The 18,237-nt window shown below is 39.4% G+C and overlaps 1 protein-coding gene across 2 annotated transcripts in view; it reads left to right on the top strand.

Annotated features, from left to right (window-relative positions):
* The first annotated feature begins 8 nt into the window (after nucleotides 1-8).
* The window catches only part of Ro60 (Ro60, Y RNA binding protein), a 25,335-nt gene continuing 7,106 nt past the window's right edge, over nucleotides 9-18,237 (top strand). The window contains exons 1-8 of one of the 2 annotated variants that reach the window (XM_029538619.1): nucleotides 9-120; nucleotides 5,862-6,462; nucleotides 9,937-10,157; nucleotides 10,868-11,014; nucleotides 11,214-11,351; nucleotides 15,026-15,142; nucleotides 15,970-16,083; nucleotides 16,322-16,468. In XM_029538619.1, coding sequence (XP_029394479.1) covers nucleotides 5,883-6,462; nucleotides 9,937-10,157; nucleotides 10,868-11,014; nucleotides 11,214-11,351; nucleotides 15,026-15,142; nucleotides 15,970-16,083; nucleotides 16,322-16,468 — 1,464 coding nt within the window. In that variant the 5' untranslated portion in view covers nucleotides 9-120; nucleotides 5,862-5,882. Of the gene's footprint in view, nucleotides 121-3,123; nucleotides 3,178-5,861; nucleotides 6,463-9,936; nucleotides 10,158-10,867; nucleotides 11,015-11,213; nucleotides 11,352-15,025; nucleotides 15,143-15,969; nucleotides 16,084-16,321; nucleotides 16,469-18,237 lie in introns of those variants that run through there. The other variant, XM_029538620.1, reaches the window with a different exon arrangement.

Below are 18,237 nucleotides of genomic sequence, written 5' to 3'. Positions count from 1 at the left end.
GGGACGGGACGGGGCGGGGCTCGCTCCGACCCAAACCTGGAGCTGTCCTCGCCCTTTCGGGCCGCCGCCTCTTCCCTGTGCTACGCCGCGCGGGTCCTGAGCATCGCCTTCCAGGCACAGGTGGGTCGCTGCAGGCCTGCTGCGGGCCGGGGAACCGGGTTTTGTGCAGTCCCAGCGAGCCTGGGCACTGGAGGTCTGGCCGGTGCGCACTCTCTTCCACCCGCATCCCAGCGTCAGAGGCCAGGCAAAGCCTTCGCCGCCTCTCTGCTCCCGCGCCTGCCGGAGAGCAGGACCGATTTCGCATCCGAATATTTCGAACCTGGCCTAGTTGCTCCGGAGGATGGAGTCTTGGGGAACTCGGGGCAACTCTCCCGCTTGCAAAGCTCCTGGCGAGCGGACGTGCCAAGGCCCCTTTTCACTCTTTTCTCTCCCTCCTCCTGCGGCTTTGGCATAGAGGCGTTGTCTCGGATACGGGTTTGGGAAGAAGCTTTGTGGGAAGAACGAAAGGAAATTATCTTAGAGGAATAATAATCAAGGAAGGGAGAAAGATTTCTCGTAAAAGTCCAAGGGATGAGAGATTCATGTATCGGGATGAAGTGCCTTACGGAGAAATGCGCACCATCCCTCCCCCCCCCCCTTAATAGTACATTATTTTAAAAACACTTGAAATGGTTTTGATAAATTAAAACAAAAAATAGCTATTTGTAATTAATACTTATCATTCTTTGGAGGTGGTTTTATTCATCATTTCATAAAAGTATGTTCCACGGAAGGCTTTTGGCTTCCACAGGAAAAATTTCTGCTCAGAGCATCCTACCATGGTGACATCTTGCCACAGTTCCTCGATACTTTTCATTGCATCGCCCTAAATGGTGTTGTTATTTTCATTACCTTTGTGTATGGTATATCCATTTAAACTTGGGATCCTAGCTTTGTAAAGTATTATAGCTTCATTACTGTAAATTAGCCTTGGCTTTCATTTTTAAAGAAACTGCGATTTGCTTGACTTCTCAGGGTGAAAAAACAAGTTAGCCTTTCCAAATTACATGAAATATTGGCTTAATGTTTGTGTAAATTGAAGGGAAACATGGTGATCTTTGTACTAGTAATGGTAAGTATATAAATTGTAGTCTGGAAGACCTTGAATCAGAAGTGTTATTACACCAGTGTTTTACTACCTGTTTAATATTCTACATTAAGAGAATGGACAACATATGGAACAACACATCACTGCTTGACCTTATGGCTAAGAACAAGTATAAAACGCTCAAAATGTTGCCATAGTTCTAACAGTTAAAGTCTCCAAAGCTTTAATTTATAGAGATGTAAGAAAACTTCAAGTGGTATAAATTCGGGAACTGTTGTTGTGTTTGAAGAGGTCAGAACAACTCAAAGAAGAATTAACTTTATTGGTTTTGACTTAGGTTTACAGCACTTGATTCCATAGGACTAGATTACCAGAAAACCAGACTTTGGTTTGCCTCACTGCCCAGCTGCCTTCTAAACCACTGGACTGGAGCTTAGGGTTTTGAGAAAGGGGACACTGGCAGTTGAAGAAAGAAGAAATTAAGCTACTGTTAGTTGATGGACATCTTGAAGCTGTCTTGGAACTCAAGTTGAGTCACTTCATTAGTATTACTAAGATACTCCTAGCACTTGGTACATTCCAAGAGATTTTGAAACTATTAGGAACCATTGTATCTCCCTGTCATATAATGTTGCCAATTTTAAAGTAATTTGTATTTTAGCCCATAGTAATAAAAAGGAGAATAAATAGCTTGAAGTAACCTGCCATTCGATTTTCTATATTTAAGTGTTTTTATTGAGACATATATATGCAAAGAAGTTTTGTAGGTGACCTTGTCACCAGCCAGGCAAGATGCAATTCCAAGGTGACTACTCCGCAGCCTGAAGGGGTTCTCTCTAGGGACCTCTACTCAGCTGTAGCTGGGACCCTGACTTATTCGGCAGAAGACAATTTCCAAATGAGTCAGACTGAAGGCATGCTGGACATTGTAGTTCTTAGGCATCATAGCTGGGTAGGATTGTTAGTTGCTTCCCTCGCTTGGAAGTCTTCTGGGATCATGAAAGCCAGTCCTCAGGCTTTCCGGTTTGAGACCTCTTGGTCATATGTCCAAAATACCTGGTGTCTTCAGCAATAAGCACTTAACCTTCCACCTCTGAGAGGCAACTACAGGCACTAACAATGGCCTAGGATTTGGGGGGAATCTCTTATTAGACAACCCTGACCAACAAACCAAAACGGAACTAACATCTTATACTTAGTGTTGGGGTTTTTGTAAAGTATTCTCTGGATCTTGGGGAAAGCATTGTCAGCCCAGGTGAATGAATTTCACTTAAAATATATATATATATATATATATATATATATATATATATATATACACAGACTTACATGTAATATGTGTAATTTTACGTAAATAGATAATATGACTCCTTATGACTTTTTCAGACCCTGAGGCTGCTATTTTACCTCTTCCCTGCCTCTAATTAGAGTCACCACCACCATCACGGTTTTTCCCAATTCCCACTTCAGACCGCCTGTACCCTGCTATTCCTCTCTCTATTGCTCCTCTCTTCCCTGCTCGCCCCTGCCGTGGCCCCTTTGTACTTTGCTGTTTTCAGCTGTTTCTGCAGACTGTGACCTCACATCTGAAGATTTGGAGCCAGGGAATCTAGATGAGAAAAAAAAAAATAGGACATTTATCTTTTTGGGTCTGGGTTACCTCATCAATGTAATTTTTGCCAGTTGTGTCCATTTGCCTTCAGAATTCATGGTTTCGTTTTTCTTTACAGTTGAATAGTATTTCAGGAAGTATCAGTGCCACATTTTCAATATCCATTCATAAGTTTGAGGACATTTAGGTTGTTTCCTTTTTCTAGCTCTTTTGAATTGAGGGGCAGTGAAGGAGGTGGAGCAGATCTATGAGGGGCAGGATGACAAGTTCTTTGGGCATCTGCTGTGGAATGATAAAGCTGGGCAGCTGAGTCATATGGAAGATTTATTTTTAGGCTTTTGAGGATCCTCCAGGCTGAATTCAAGAGGGGCTGAACCCGTTTGCAGTCCCACCAACCGTGAACGGGCAATACCTCTTCCCCACATCCTCTCAAGCATTTGTGTCAGTTGTTGGTTGGTCTTCACCGGTCTGCACCTGGGTAAGATGACATCTCAAAATCGTTTTGATTTCCATCTCCTAATTGCTAAGGACCATGACTTTTTTTTTTTTAAATACCTCTTAGCCATTTTTATTTCTTCTTTTGAGAACTCTCTGTTTGGATTCCTAGCCTGTTTCTGAATATGTCTTTTTGCCGGGGAGGGTCTCTTTTGTTTGTATATCTTAAATACACATAAAGATATCAAATGTATATCGGTCAAAGATTCTCTCCTATTCTGTGGGCTTCCTTATCACTCAGTTGACTGTTTCTTTAGCGGGGCAGAAGCTTTTAGGTTTTATAAGGTCCCACTTGTCAATTGCTGAAATTAATTTCCAGGCCAATGCAGGTTCTATTCAGAACGTCCTTTCCTACACTTATATTGTGTATGGTAGTGTCAGTGTTTTCTTCTAGCAGTTTCTGTGTTTCACACTTCACACTTAGGTCTTTGGTTTGTTTGGATTTAGTTGTGTTAGTTGTACAACGTTATCAGGTCTAATTTCATTCTTCTGCATTTGAGCATCTAGTTTGCACAGCAGTGTTGGTTGAAGATGCTGTCTTTTCTCCAGTGTATGTTGCTGACAGCTGACAGAGGAACTCCCACTCAAGAGCATAGGGCTATTTAAAGAGCCAGGCATATAAAATAAATCCTACTACAATACCAGAAGTGAGTCTCCTAACAAACACCTGTAATCTCAGTACATGGGAGACCAAAGCAAGAGGATTATGTGTACCAGGCCAGCTTAGACAGTGAGACACAGGAAAATTTAACAGAGAAATACTTCATTCTGTAGACATTTTGCCCAGCTTTGATTACTTTACCTTCTCTTCTTGATTGTATTTCCTACATTTAATACAGTTATTGTTTTATTGGCAGAATTTATCATAGAGAATTTTTTGTAGTAAAGTTTTCATCATGTATATTGAGGCTTTTTCAAATGAATGAATTATAAAAAATCTATTGTGTGGAATTCTTAAGCAAATCAGAAAACAAATTTTAATGCTATTTCATTTTGCTTTAATATGTAGTAACTATGATGTTCTAGATGCCGAAGAAAGATTTTAACATGATAAAACCCAGTTCTTGCTACCTTAGGTGCCAGTGATGTCTAGATAGATAGGCTTGGGATGAATAGCACAAGGAAAAGAGTGAGAAAGATCTGTTTTAGTGTGTGGACTTGGCGCTTTAAAGCCCACCATTTTCACTTTCCAGAGGAAAGCAGAAAGCAGAATAATGTAACGTTAATGTCATTTCCATGTTACTCCACCAACAGTTGTCCAGTTTATTCACATTGATGGTTGAAAAACCATCACAGTATTTTTGCAAAAGCTAAGATGGGGCTGGTAATGGCCAGGCAGTTGTGTATACTCAGGGGGCAAAGGCAGGTGGATCTCTGAGTTCGAGGCCAGCCTGCTCTACAGAGCCAGTTCCAGGACAGCCAGGGCTACACAGCTGGGCTGAGGTGGGGTAATAATGGTAAATTTATTGTAAAGATCAAATGAGAAGAATTTCTATTTGGAGTTGTGTGTTCACAAGGCTTTTCATTTTTGTATGTGTGAACTAAACAGGGGATAAGTAGTAGAGGCTTTAAGCACCATAGATTTCACCCTAACTTCTATAACTGTAAACCCTTCCCTAATCTGTAATGTGGTTACTTTTTCCTGAGACTACATGAAGCCTACCCTACCCTTACCCTAACATAGGTAGCTTATAAGTTTTATTTGTAAGGTTGACTCTGGTATTTCAAACATAAATTTGACCCCTTGGTCACATGCAGAGTGTCATACTCTCCAGTTCTCTCATGCACTTAGCTCTGCACATTTGTCTGCTGTGTGATACTCCAGGTCCCCTAACTGCCTGGCTTCCCTGCCTACCATTTAGAACTCTTCATCTCCTACCAAATGAGAATTTCCAAATTTCTTATCTCTTAGATCTCTTTTTTAGCATATATTTCACCCTTGGAGATACATCGATGTTTCACTTTTTCCTTCCATGGGCCAGTGTCAAATTCAATGCTGAAACTGTGGAACTGGCAAGCCCAAGCACAGCTGTAAGGACAGGAGACTGTGCAGTTTCACCGATTTCCTGAGCCACTGCAATAGTCATTTTCCATCATTTTATTCGCATCATGATCTCCAAGCATTTGACATTACCAACCATTATTTCTCTGAAATCCTCATCCCTGTGGTCCCTTTTGAGGACAAATGTTGGAATGATGACCAGAAATGCACAGTTCTTTGGGGAGCTGACCTTTCTTGGTGTATATAATTGTTCTTTTTCTGTCCCTGTCAGACGGACCCCAGATCTCATACAGACCTAATTGATTAATTGGCCATAATATACTGTACCTTTAAAACTAGTTGTTATTTGTAATCATTATACTACTTGCTAGTTCTTTTGGAAAAACTGGGATTTCTCTAGCTTATAAAAAATATATGAATATATAATAAAAGTTTTAAATTATAAGCAAGGTCTTTGTCTAAGACACTATTGGATGATTATATGTGATTGTGTGTTTGTTTCTAATTACTGCCTTAAGGACATTTATAACCTTTTACTGTGAAAAACTTACTGGGTACAAAGATGTTTTTAAATTAAACAGATTCATAACATTTCAATAAGCAAGAGTTGTCTTTTATTGGTATTGCCTTCACTTAATTGTAGTGACATTTTGCCTTTTTGATAGGTTCCCCAAGAAACAAGGAACATGGAAGAATCTGCAAACCAGTTGCAGCCACTGAGTGAGAATCAAGTAGCTAACTCAGAGGGCGGCTACGTATGGCAGGTCACCGACATGAACCGGCTGCACCGCTTCTTGTGTTTTGGTTCTGAAGGTGGCACGTACTATATCAAAGAACAGAAGCTGGGCCTTGAGAATGCTGAAGCCTTAATTAGACTGATTGAAGACGGCAGAGGATGTGAAGTGATCCAGGAAATCAAGTCCTTTAGTCAGGAAGGCAGGACTGCCAAACAAGAGCCGCTGCTGTTTGCTTTGGCCATTTGTTCCCAGTGTGCGGACATAAACACAAAGCAAGCAGCCTTTAAAGCTGTCCCTGAAGTGTGTCGCATTCCGACCCACCTCTTCACTTTTATCCAGTTTAAGAAAGACCTGAAGGAGAGCATGAAATGTGGCATGTGGGGTCGCGCCCTACGGAAGGCCGTGGCAGACTGGTACAATGAAAAAGGCGGCATGGCGGTGGCGCTGGCGGTTACAAAGTATAAACAACGAAACGGCTGGTCTCACAAAGATCTCCTCCGACTGTCCCACCTTAAACCTTCCAGTGAAGGTGAGCCTAGAAAGTCACAGATGATCGAGACACAGATGCACTTGATTTTCTAGAATTAGCTTTTACTCACAAAACGCAATGGTGTTGAATTAATCTAGACCTATTTAAAGCCAGCCTGAAACTAAACGCCTGCCTCGGATAATCCAGACATTGATAATCGATCTTTGAGCATGGTGGTTTTATACTTTGAGTTATTAATGCTTATGTTTTAATCTCCCTTCTAAGAAAGTAATTGCTGTATCTACATGTCCTTTTCTTCAGGCACTTTAATACACTAATGTCTCAAATGTGTAGTTCAGCATAGCCTTCAAGATTCATCGCAGGCAGTTTCTAGCAAGAGAGGAAATAAGTAGCAGTCTAGAGTACCCACGATCAAGAAGGTGTATGCTTGCTAAAACCTGACCTTGTCTATGCTGTATTCAGACCTTCATCACTTGGTGAGCATCCTAGATAATGTGGCCACATCTGAGAATATAAACTATTCACCTATCAGTGGGTCATGATTCTTGATCATTAATGGCTGGATCACCTGTAGCAAGTATTTGATTTCCTGCTGGCTTTAAACGTATCTGATTAATGAATCAACATTATGTTTTGTAAATGACAGTGGCTGTCAGGTGACTGCTAACGTGGTGCTGGTATAGGTACTGGGTCCCAGACTCAGGTCCTCTGTAAGAGTATCAAGTGTCCTTAACCACTGAGCCATCTCTCCAGCCACTCACTCACTTTTTTCTAGGAAAAAAAAAAAGTTCCACCCTAAAATCAGAAAAAAATATGTTTTTTTTTTCCTTAAACATACCATTTTTTACTTTTAAATCTGATCCAGTATACACTGGACATTCTTTTACTCTGTATTTTGACATCAATAGCATAAGTTGGTACTCAGGTATAGAAAGACCCCGATTACAACTGATAGTGAACAGTCTAGTCTCTAAACAAGAGATACTGTGTGGGCTTTCTTGTCATGGTCTATAAAGTGAGGACAAGAAGATTTTCTATAACTTACATCTGCAGGAAGTTTTCAGTCTATGCTATTGAGAGCGACCACATACTAAAGTTTTGTTGGGAACAGCATCATCACAGATGATCCCAAGGTTCCTCCTGTGAAAAAAAAAAAACTTTAAACCAACTCTAAACAACTGAGTAAATAATGTGTTAATATGTTAACTAAAATGTGCATTTATAAAGACATTAAGTCAAAATATAATTGTCTTAACTGGGTATCTATTATGCTTCTGTGAGATTAAGGGACTTTTATTTTTTTTAGAAAAACAGTATAGAGGACTTTATGTGAAGCATGTAATTATTAAGACAGCTTTGTCTTAAATCTGTAAGATAGCAAGAGATGCAATACTGTAGAAATTCCTGCATGTCAATATTAACTTCTGATTGAATTATCTAAATTTAAGTTCAAAAATAGCACAGAGACTGTTTCAGTTTTACTTAAAGATACGTTTTTTGTTTTTTGTTTTTGTTTTTTTGTTGTTGTTTTTTGGTTTTGGTTTTGGTTTTGGTTTTTGGTTTTTTAGACAGGGTTTCTCTGTATAGCCCTGGCTGTCCTGGAACTCACTTTGTAGACCAGGCTGGCCTCGAACTCAGAAATCCACCTGCCTCTGCCTCCCGAGTGCTGGGATTAAAGGCGTGCGCCACCACTGCCCGGCTTTTTTTTTTTTTAGATTTATTTATTTGTTTGTTTGTTTGTTTATTATGTGTAAGTACACTGTAGCTGTCTCCCAGAAGAGGGAGTCAGATCGTTACAGATGGTTGTGAGCCACCATGTGGTTGCTGGGATTCGAACTCAGGACCTTTGGAAGAGCAGTCGGGTACTCTTACCCGCTGAGCCATCTCACCAGCCCCAGCAGGTGGATTTCTAAGTTTGAGGCCAGCCTGGTCTACAGAGTGAGTTCCAGGACAGCCAAGGCTACACAGAGAAACCCTGTCTCAAACAAACAAACAAACAAACAAAGATTTATCTTGAAAGTTCTTCTTTCTTTCCTTCATTCTTTCTTTCTGTTTTGTTTGGGGGGTTTGGTTTTTTGTTTTGCCTTTTTTCCAGCACTAAACCACACTCTCTGACCAAAAGTCAATCCTGGTGACTTTTAGATCGCCCTGGCCTGTTTCTGTATTTTACCTACTGCTCTCTAAATCAAGCCAAACGTGTTCATCTCTACACTCTTTACAGATTTGGAGATTAAGAGGTAGAAAGATTAAGGTTGATCAGGAAATGTTCATTAAGGAATGAAATGGCTACTTCTTGTTGTAGTACTTTAAACTGAGTGAGCCCCAATTTGGATTCTGTGCTTGTTCCCTGTCTTCCTTCAGTCTGGAGTTTGTGGTCTGTGGCCTATCTGTTGTCTGTCTATAGTTTGTGTCTGATCCATTCCTGTTGTCTGTCCTGATAAAGGGCTTTGCTCTGTATTTCTTGAACAGCAAAGAAAGAATGCTTTGTAAAAATCTTTAACAAAGTTTACAAAGGAAGAAGTTACTTTACTGGTCCATATTGACCAAAATAGCTCTCAAAACTAAGCACAGATGTTACCAACCTGTAGTCATATGTTGCTTCCAACATCTTTGGGATATTGGTTGTTTTAAATTGCTTTTAACCTATGTAATTACTACTGTACACACAAATAACATTAGTCTAGGTTAGGAGCATGGAAGAATGTGTACTTTAAGATTAAGATGTAGCTTAAATTGCAAAAGCTGACCACAGGGGAAATCCAAGGCAGAGAAGGTTGGTTACATTGTTTTCTTAAGGCAGGTTGAATTTAAAGCTAAGTACATAGCAGTATAGCAGGATGGGTATATAGTTTTAAATTATCTCAAAGCATATTAAATAACGGTTTCAAGATCTGACAAATGTTTTTCTCTTCAAAGGCAAGTATTTTCAGCAAAAGATATACCATAAGCAAAGTGTATGCTTAAACATAGATTTCCTCATGCCAAATTTCTTTTAACTATTAAAAAAAATGTAAAAGGAGTGCACAAGTTATTTTCCTTTTTATTAATATTGGACTTCTCATAGTTTCTGTTGCTAAACAATTTAATAGTCTGTCTCCACATAATCACTAGTGTCAGAAATGCATATTTATTTAAAAAGCACAGGATAAATCAATATGATAATCATTGGAATAGATGAATATTCTAAGTGAGGTTTTGCATGTGAAGTAGGCATTGACTACAAAGTTTCTAGTGTCAGTATCTCTGAAGTGCCCCTGTAATACAATTAATTTAAAATACAGATGGATTTCCCACCACCATATATTTAGGCTGTAATGGTGTGTTAGAAAAGAAAAAACCACTTCATTGGCCAATATGTGTTTGTTATGTGACAGAACACATATTAAGGGAGAATCACATGTTAAGGGAGTCAGCTCCTGTCTGTCTAGTTAAGCTGATCACGATGTAGTCTCAGGAACCCTGTTCTAGTTTCACTAATCCTACTTGCCCTTTCAATTCTTTATCTTGTTAAAGGACTTGCTATTGTGACCAAATATATCACAAAGGGCTGGAAAGAAGTTCATGAGCAGTATAAAGAAAAAGCGCTTTGTGCGGAGACTGAGAAGCTACTAAAGTACCTGGAGGCTGTGGAGAAAGTGAAGCGCACAAAAGATGACCTGGAAGTCATTCATCTAATTGAAGAACATCAGTTAGTTAGGGAACATCTGCTGACAAATCACTTGAAGTCTAAAGAGGTGAGTACATCTCTTTAAAAAGAGAAATTTGAAGTTAAAACCCCCTGGATTCAGTCCCAAACTCTACCAAAATAAGAAAAGGGGCCAGGGAGATGGCTTCTTATTTATAGCTCTTGATGAACAGGAAAGAGGACCAACCTGTGTTCAGCTGTGGGGCGGGAAGACGGAGATGAATCCCCAGAGCAGGTGACTAGCAAGACTAGCCAAATCGCATATCTAGGAGATTTGGGTTTGACTGAGAGACTGCCTCAAAAGAAAAGTGACACACTAGTAAGGAATATTCCCATCTTCAACCTCAAGTCTTAACACACACACACACACACACACACATTTGCACACCCACACACGGCAGAGAAGAGGGACCAAACATATCTTTAAAGTGATACTTATTAAAATATTCATCATTAATGTTATACCAACATTATTCCATACATACACACACACACACATATACACACATACATAGAAACAAGCCTCTTGAAAATTTAGAAAGCTCTGTATTTTCTCCACAGAAATCTCATTTTCTTATTTGACAACCTTTGATGAACTGATTTTCATTCTGGAGGTCCTTTAAACCCTAAGGAAATGCTTTACAGGATACATTGCTAATGCCGCTGATTTAACTGTGTTACACACTGAGCCATTTCCCTTAATTCTTTACATCTCTCACTAGCTATCACCCTTCTGTTGTTTGTTTTTTTCCCCTGTAGGTATGGAAGGCTTTGTTACAAGAAATGCCCCTTACTGCACTACTGAGGAACCTGGGAAAGATGACTGCTAATTCAGTGCTTGAACCAGGAAATTCTGAAGTATCTTTAGTATGTGAAAAACTGAGCAATGAAAAGCTGCTCAAAAAGGTATGCGTGAGCCGTGACTCGGTTAGCTCTTGGGGGACCTAAGACTTCTCTCATGGCAAGTTACATTCTAATTCCTAAAGCTAAGTTTAATATTTGTTCTTCCTTTCTTGTGTGTTTTACCTTTAGCAATAGAGTGAAAACTCATAATTGTTATTTTTACTTAAACTTGGCAATCACCTTCTGTCTGTCTTGTTTCTAGGCTCGTATACATCCATTTCATGTTTTAATTGCATTAGAGACATATAGAACAGGACATGGGCTCAGAGGAAAACTGAAGTGGATTCCAGATAAAGAAATCTTACAAGCTTTAGATGCTGCTTTTTATAAAACATTTAAGGTAATAATTTTATTTTTTTTATTTTAAAAAGACGTGGGGATTAATGTATCCTGTAAAAACACATTTAGTGGTTTTTTTATATTATTTTATATTAATATCTTAGCCATTTTAAAGCATATACCCATTGTTTTGCTATAATTGGTATGAAGGTGATTACAAAATTGACATCATAAATTTATGAGTAATTCTTGTCACGCTGAGTAACTGCTACTTATCCCAAGATCATTTTAATAACTTTTTAAGTCATACTGATAAATAACAGAATTTAAATATTTGCATTTTGGTAGATTCCTTCGACCTAGTAGTCTTTTTTAGTTTCAGTGTTAATTGGAAATTGCGTCTTAATAGTCTGTTTTTCGGGACGGAAATCTAGCTATAAGTTAAAATTTTTCATTTCAAAATTTTCTGGATATACCACAAAATCTAACATCAATCTTGTGTAGCAAATTAAAAGTGTTCTGCATAATCACCAAGTGACATTTATCCCTGATGTGCAAGGACATTTCAACACTAGGGCGCCCATGAATATAACCTTGTCAGCAAAGGGACATAGTATCAATTGATGTATAAGAAGCATTTGGCAAAATTTAACATTAAAAACCAAAATGAAAACCAAAAAATCACTTACTAATAAAACTTCCTCACTATGATGAAGCTTATATATTTAAAAATAAATAAATAAATAAAGTTCACATGTGGGGCTAGAGCACTGTGTGCTTTTCCAAAAATTATGAGTCCAATTCCCAGCAACCATATGGTAGCTCAGAAACATCTATCCTGGAACCTGATGCCCTCTTCTGGTATGCAGTTGTACATACAGATAGAGCATTCATATACATAAAATAAATAATTTTTTAAAAAAATTCGTAGGTATCATCATACTTGGATAAAACAACAAGAGATTTTTCCTTAAGTTCAAAAATAAGTGTGGCTACTTTCCCCGCTTCGGTGCCACAGAGTACTAAAAGTTGTGGTAATTATATAAGAAAAAAAGCCTCACGTGGCAGGTCCATTATTCTATCCAGAAAACCCTAAGGAACTCATACATAAACTATGTTAGAGTGAAATAAATTCAACAGAATTTCAGGTTATAACGCAATTCATTAAAAAACAACAACATGGGAGCCAGAGAGATGGCTCAGTGGTTAAGAGCACTGACTGCTCTCCCAGAGGTACTGAGTTCAATTCCCAGCAACCACCTGGTGGATCACAACCATCTGTAATGTAATCCAGTGCCCTCTTCTGGGGTGTCTGAAGAGAGCCACAGTGTACTCACATATATAAAATAAATAAATAAATCTTTTTAAATACAGCAACAACAACAACAACAACAACAAAACCCACACAAAATCATTGGTTGGGTCGGGGATGGTTGTACAAATCTGTGGTCCTGATACCTGGGAAGTGGAAGTAGCAGTCAGAAGCCAGGGCCACCTCCAGCAGCACGGCAAGTTCAAAGCCTTCCTGGGCACCTGAGACTTCATCTCAAAAATAGGGATGAAAACATAAATAATAAACCAAATAAATTTAGTTGTATACTATAGTAATCGATTATTTGAAAATGAAATTAAGAAAATACTAGTATTTCAAGTAGCACTAAAAGAAAATAAATATACTGACATGCAAGAGTTATACACTGTAAACTGTAAAACATTGCCAAAAGAATAAGGACAAATGGCAGACATCCATGCCTCTGTGTGAGAAGAGGATAGGGCCATCCAAAGCCATCTACAGATTTCAAAGTCCCAATGGCATGTTTTGTAGAAAATTAACAACCCATACAAAATTCCAAGTGATCCCAAATAACCAAAGGCATCTTCAAGAACAAATTTGTAGGGCTCGTGTCTGGATTTCAGAACTCAACAGTAACCAAAGTACCATGCTGCTATTACAAGGACAGACATGGTGGCCAAAGGAATGAAACAGAATCTGGAAACAAACTGACACTGATGTTTAAGGATCCTAGATTGAGTTGATCCAGAAAGGGCAGTTTTTAACAAATTATGCTGAAACAAGCACACATTCCCGTGTAGGAAGAGGAAGGTGGGACATTGTCTTATAGTATTCGTAAAACCATTTCAAGTAGAGATCAGTCACCTACATTTAGGAACTATACATAAAAAGAATAATAAAGTGTAGGTACCAACAACTAACAGAATTTGAAACACAGGATAACTGGTCAGTGGTGGTACACACCTTTGATCCTAGCACTCAGGAGGCAGAGGCAGGCAGATCTCTGAGTTCGAGGCCAGCTTGGTCTACAAAGTGAGTTCCAGAATAGTAAGGGTTACACAGAGAAAACCCTGTCTTAAAAAATAAAAACTGAAATGTGAACATCATACAGTGTTAGAAGAAAGTAGGAAAAGCTTACATAGTGGGAGAAAATATTTGCAGATTATACATATTTAATGAAAAGTGTTTAATATCGATAATATAAAAAGCCCTGAGGTTCAATAATACAAGTATAAGCCAGTTTCAAAATGGACAAAGTATTTGAATAGATAGTCTTTCAGAGTTATATAAATGAAAGATGCTCAGTTTGGTTCGTCAGATCAAAAGCACAAAGGAAATGCCACTTTGTACCTATAGGAAGGTGGGGAGATTGGACCCCTTGTGTATTATCAGTAATAAAGTGAAATGTCGCAGCCTGGGAACATGAGCATCAGAGTGTTAACCATGGAGTATTCGGAATGCTGCACCTGTCTATAAATCCCACAGTGGGCGTGGTGGGAGAGACCATGAGTCAGTCCACCTTGGCCTCCATAACAACACTCTATCTCAAAAGCAAACATCCAAAACAAATGAACAAAGCAGAAAACATAAGTAGAATACCAGCTTGCTGACACCCACCTTTAATCCCAGCACACAGAAGGCAGCACCAGGGGGCTGTCTCTCAGGTCAAGGCCAGCCTGGTCTACATGTAAGTTCCATACAGGTCTACATAGAGAAACCCTGTCTCAGGAAAAAGAAAATGGGCAAAAAATTAATTAATTAATTAATTAATTTTTAAAAAACAAACAAAAACCCTATGATACCATCAAGAACTCAGCCTCTGTATATGCCTCAGAGGATTGGAAGGAGTACTTGATCTTGGTTCTGTAGACAAGTCTATCCTGGCTCTCCTAACAGTAGCCAAAACGTTCCCAGGTAGTTCTAGGACTGCGTCTTGTGAAGTACACACTCTAGTGCCAGAAAACAGCCTAGGAGGTGCCAGACTGTTCAAGGTGTAAGCTTAAGGCGCTGCACAGGTCGATGAAGTGTCTGTTGTGACAATGACAGAGTCTCGATATAAGACAGTGTTCATGCACAATGAAGATAATCAGTGCTGCTCAATTATACGCTTCAGAGCCACTGCAGAGTAAATGTTATCTTTCACCACAGTTAAAAAGAAATTCCTAAAAGTTCCCATTTTACTTCATTGAAAAGAGATGTTTAAAACTAGGACCTTAACTTCTTTCAGTAAAATTAAACAGATTACATCTTTCTCTTCATTTTGCCAGTTAATAAGAGGTAGAACGTTAAAGATAATAGTCACTTAATTTATATACCAACAAAAACAGACCTTTCTTCTAGGAGCCTTTTGAGTGAAAGAGAAATACGATCTTTTTTTTCAGTCTAACCTACTTAACGATCTCTGACTTTTTCATGACTACTTTATTTTGTCTTCTTTTTAGACAGTTGAACCAACTGGGAAGCGTTTCTTGCTCGCTGTTGACGTCAGTGCCTCTATGAACCAGAAAGTCTTGGGTAGTGTACTCAATGCTAGTACTGTTGCCGCAGCAATGTGCATGGTGAGATCCCCTAAGACGGCTTAGTGTTCCCACCCCCTAAAACATGGTCAGAATAAAACTGGCAAGGCCAGCGTCACCCAGGATCAGCTTTTCACTTATCATTTCACTTATGTGACATTTATCATTTTCTATCTGAAGAAAAGTTTATAACACAAAATTTTACTCATGCTGAAAAGGGGCATCGTGTAAGGAAGGACCAGATCTGAGATGCCAAATGTTATAGCGATATTAAATGCTACTAGTATATGCAAAAGTACATGATGATGGTTAGGGGGAAAAAAAAAAAAAAACTGGTTTAAAAGCTCCAGAAATGAGTAATGGGCATTAGAGAGCTTCAGTTCTCGCCCATGCTCCCCTCACCACACAGCAAGGAGGCTCTTCTCCACTTGTCTGCCTTCATTCCTCATTTGTAAGATGAGCAGTGTATGTGTGTGTTTATTTGCCTACGAGAGTTCTGTAGATACCAGCTTCTCAGAATTGTTTTGGGTTACAGCTTTTGTTAGTTCATTTTCATGTATGGATTGCATGGACCCCTGGAGAAGGGCCCCCCACAGAGGACAGGACACCATCCAGGAGTCATTCTGTCCTTCCACCTTGTGGACTCCAGGGTTTGAATTCAGAGTGGCTGGCAGCAAGGGCCTCTTCCCACTGAACCATCTCCCCAGCCTGTGCTCCCCAGGGCTGTGACTCTATATTCTGAAACACACAAAAGACAAGCTTAGGAATAATAAGCGTCAAAGTGTTTCTTTCCGAGGTAGTGTTATGTAAGCCTTTAAGAGACTAATTATTTCAGAATGCTGAAAACGGCTCCCATTGCGCTTTTCCAGGTGGTTACACGGACAGAAAAGGAGTCCTCGGTAGTTGCTTTTGCGTGCGATATGGTTCCGTTTCCAGTGACTACAGACATGACACTACAGCAGGTTTTAATGGCTATGAATGAAGTAAGACACTGTTTTACTAAAATGATCTGTAGTTTTGAATTCAGGCATTGCGTAGTATCTGGAGTAAAAAATTGTGCACAATCAAAAATAGATCTGTGCAGACACGGTACAGTCTGTGTATTGGCTTACATAAAATGATGCTCTAAGGATAGAGCGTTTATGTATTTATTTCAGACATCTAATGGACACGGAGGTAGTTCTCTTTTACTGCTATTCCTTTTCTTTTTCCCTGAGATAGGTTCCAGCAGGCAGCACGGATTGTTCTCTTCCAATGATCTGGGCCCAGAAAACAGGCACAGCTGCAGATGTCTTCATTGTATTCACTGATAATGAGACCTTTGCGGGGCAGATGCATCCTGCTGTTGCCCTGAGGGAGTACCGAAAGGTAAACAGCTACCATTTGTTACTGGTCCTCTCTAAACACACTTATGGTGAGGCTGTTCCTGTCTGTGTAGGAAAGCCAGTGTCAGGTGGGCTCAGCAGTACTTGAAATAAAAAAGTAGGGACTACACATACATCATCCAGTTCCAGTGCTAAATATTAACAAAAGTGCCCTTTGCCAGTGCTTTTGATAATGACCAAATATATATTTGACCTCAGCTATAATTTATAAAATATATTGCATTTCTTTAAAAAAATTAAGTTATTTGTAAGCTTAACTAAAAACTATAATAAACTACATCAAATTTTTAAGTCTGTATCCTAAACTTTATATGTCTGTCTGATCACTCTCTCTTTTCCTCCCTTGACCTTTCTCAGATGACAGAATGTTTTGTTACTATTCTGTCCAGTATGGTAGACACTGGTCACTAGGCTGTTGAATGTTAACATTTGGCTCATGTGACTACTAAAATGTAAGAAGAACTTGCTATGAAGAACAATGGTTCTCACAACATGATTTTCCTACCAACTATAGCATCATTTGGTGGTCAGATAAGAAATGTACATGGCAGACCCCATCCGACATCCATCAAACTCTATGGGAGGGTTCAAGATTCCCATGAATGCTTACTTTTGAGCACTATAAAGGAGAGACTAGAATTTGGACTAGAAGCAGTCTAGATGTTAATCCTGAGTCTCTTCTGCTAAATGTGGGTCTGAACAAGTTAGTTAACTGACAAATGTCACAGTAGGTAATGATGCATATCTTCTAGGGTTGATGCGACAGTTATACCTGTCTCAAAAACAAATTGGTCATTAGAACTGGTCATGGTAGCTTAGCATGTGATCCTAGCATTCGTGATACTGAGGCAGGGACTAAAGAGATAGCTCAGTGGCTAAGAGAACACACTGCACTTGCAGAGGACCTGAATTCATTGTCAGCACCTATGTTGGGTGTTTCACAACTGCCTATAATTCCAGGTTCAGGAGAGCTGATGCATCGAGCCTTTTCAATAACCTGCATTCCTGTGCATTCAAGCATATACACACATGTTCGTGCACACACATTAAAAATAAAATCTTTAAACCAAAGAGTCTCAGGTGAGACAATCCTTGCTAAGCTACATAAGGAATTTAAGAATAGCCTGGGCTACATATATACTGATACCTTGTCGCAATAAAGGCTGGTAGAGTAGTTGTCTGCCATACATGAAGCCCTAGGCTCGATCCCAGCCCTGCATAAAATCATGGTGGTATGTAACCTACAATCTTAGCATTTGGAAGGCGGGGCCGAAGGATCAGAAGTTCAGATCATCTTCACCTACATACCAAGTTTGTGGTTGTCCTGAGCTACATGAAATCCTGTCTCAAAGTTTATCCAAAAAAAAACCTTAAATTTTTAATTATTAAAAAAACATTTTAATAGGTTTATTATAGTGACTGACAAAACTATACTTCTTTTTTTTAAGTTTTTTTCAATTTTTATTAGGTATTTACTTCATTTACATTTTAAATGCTAACGCCAAAGTCCCCTATACACTCCGCCCCCCCCCCGCCCGCTCCCCTACCCACCCACTCCACCTTCTTGGCCATGGTGTTCCCCTGTACTAGGGCATACCAAGTTTGCAAGACCAAGGGGACTTTCTTCCCAATGATGGCTAACTAGACCATCTTCTGCTTTATATGCAGCTAGAGACACAAGCTCTGGGGGTACTAGTTAGTTCATATTGCTATTCCACCTATAGGGTTGCAGACCCCTTCAGCTCCTTGGGT

Source organism: Mus pahari, chromosome 5, assembly GCF_900095145.1.
Source record: "Mus pahari chromosome 5, PAHARI_EIJ_v1.1, whole genome shotgun sequence".
NCBI lineage: Eukaryota > Metazoa > Chordata > Mammalia > Rodentia > Muridae > Mus > Mus pahari.
The sequence above is the reverse complement of the archived record's forward strand: the minus strand, read 5'-3'. Positions and strand labels throughout refer to the sequence as shown.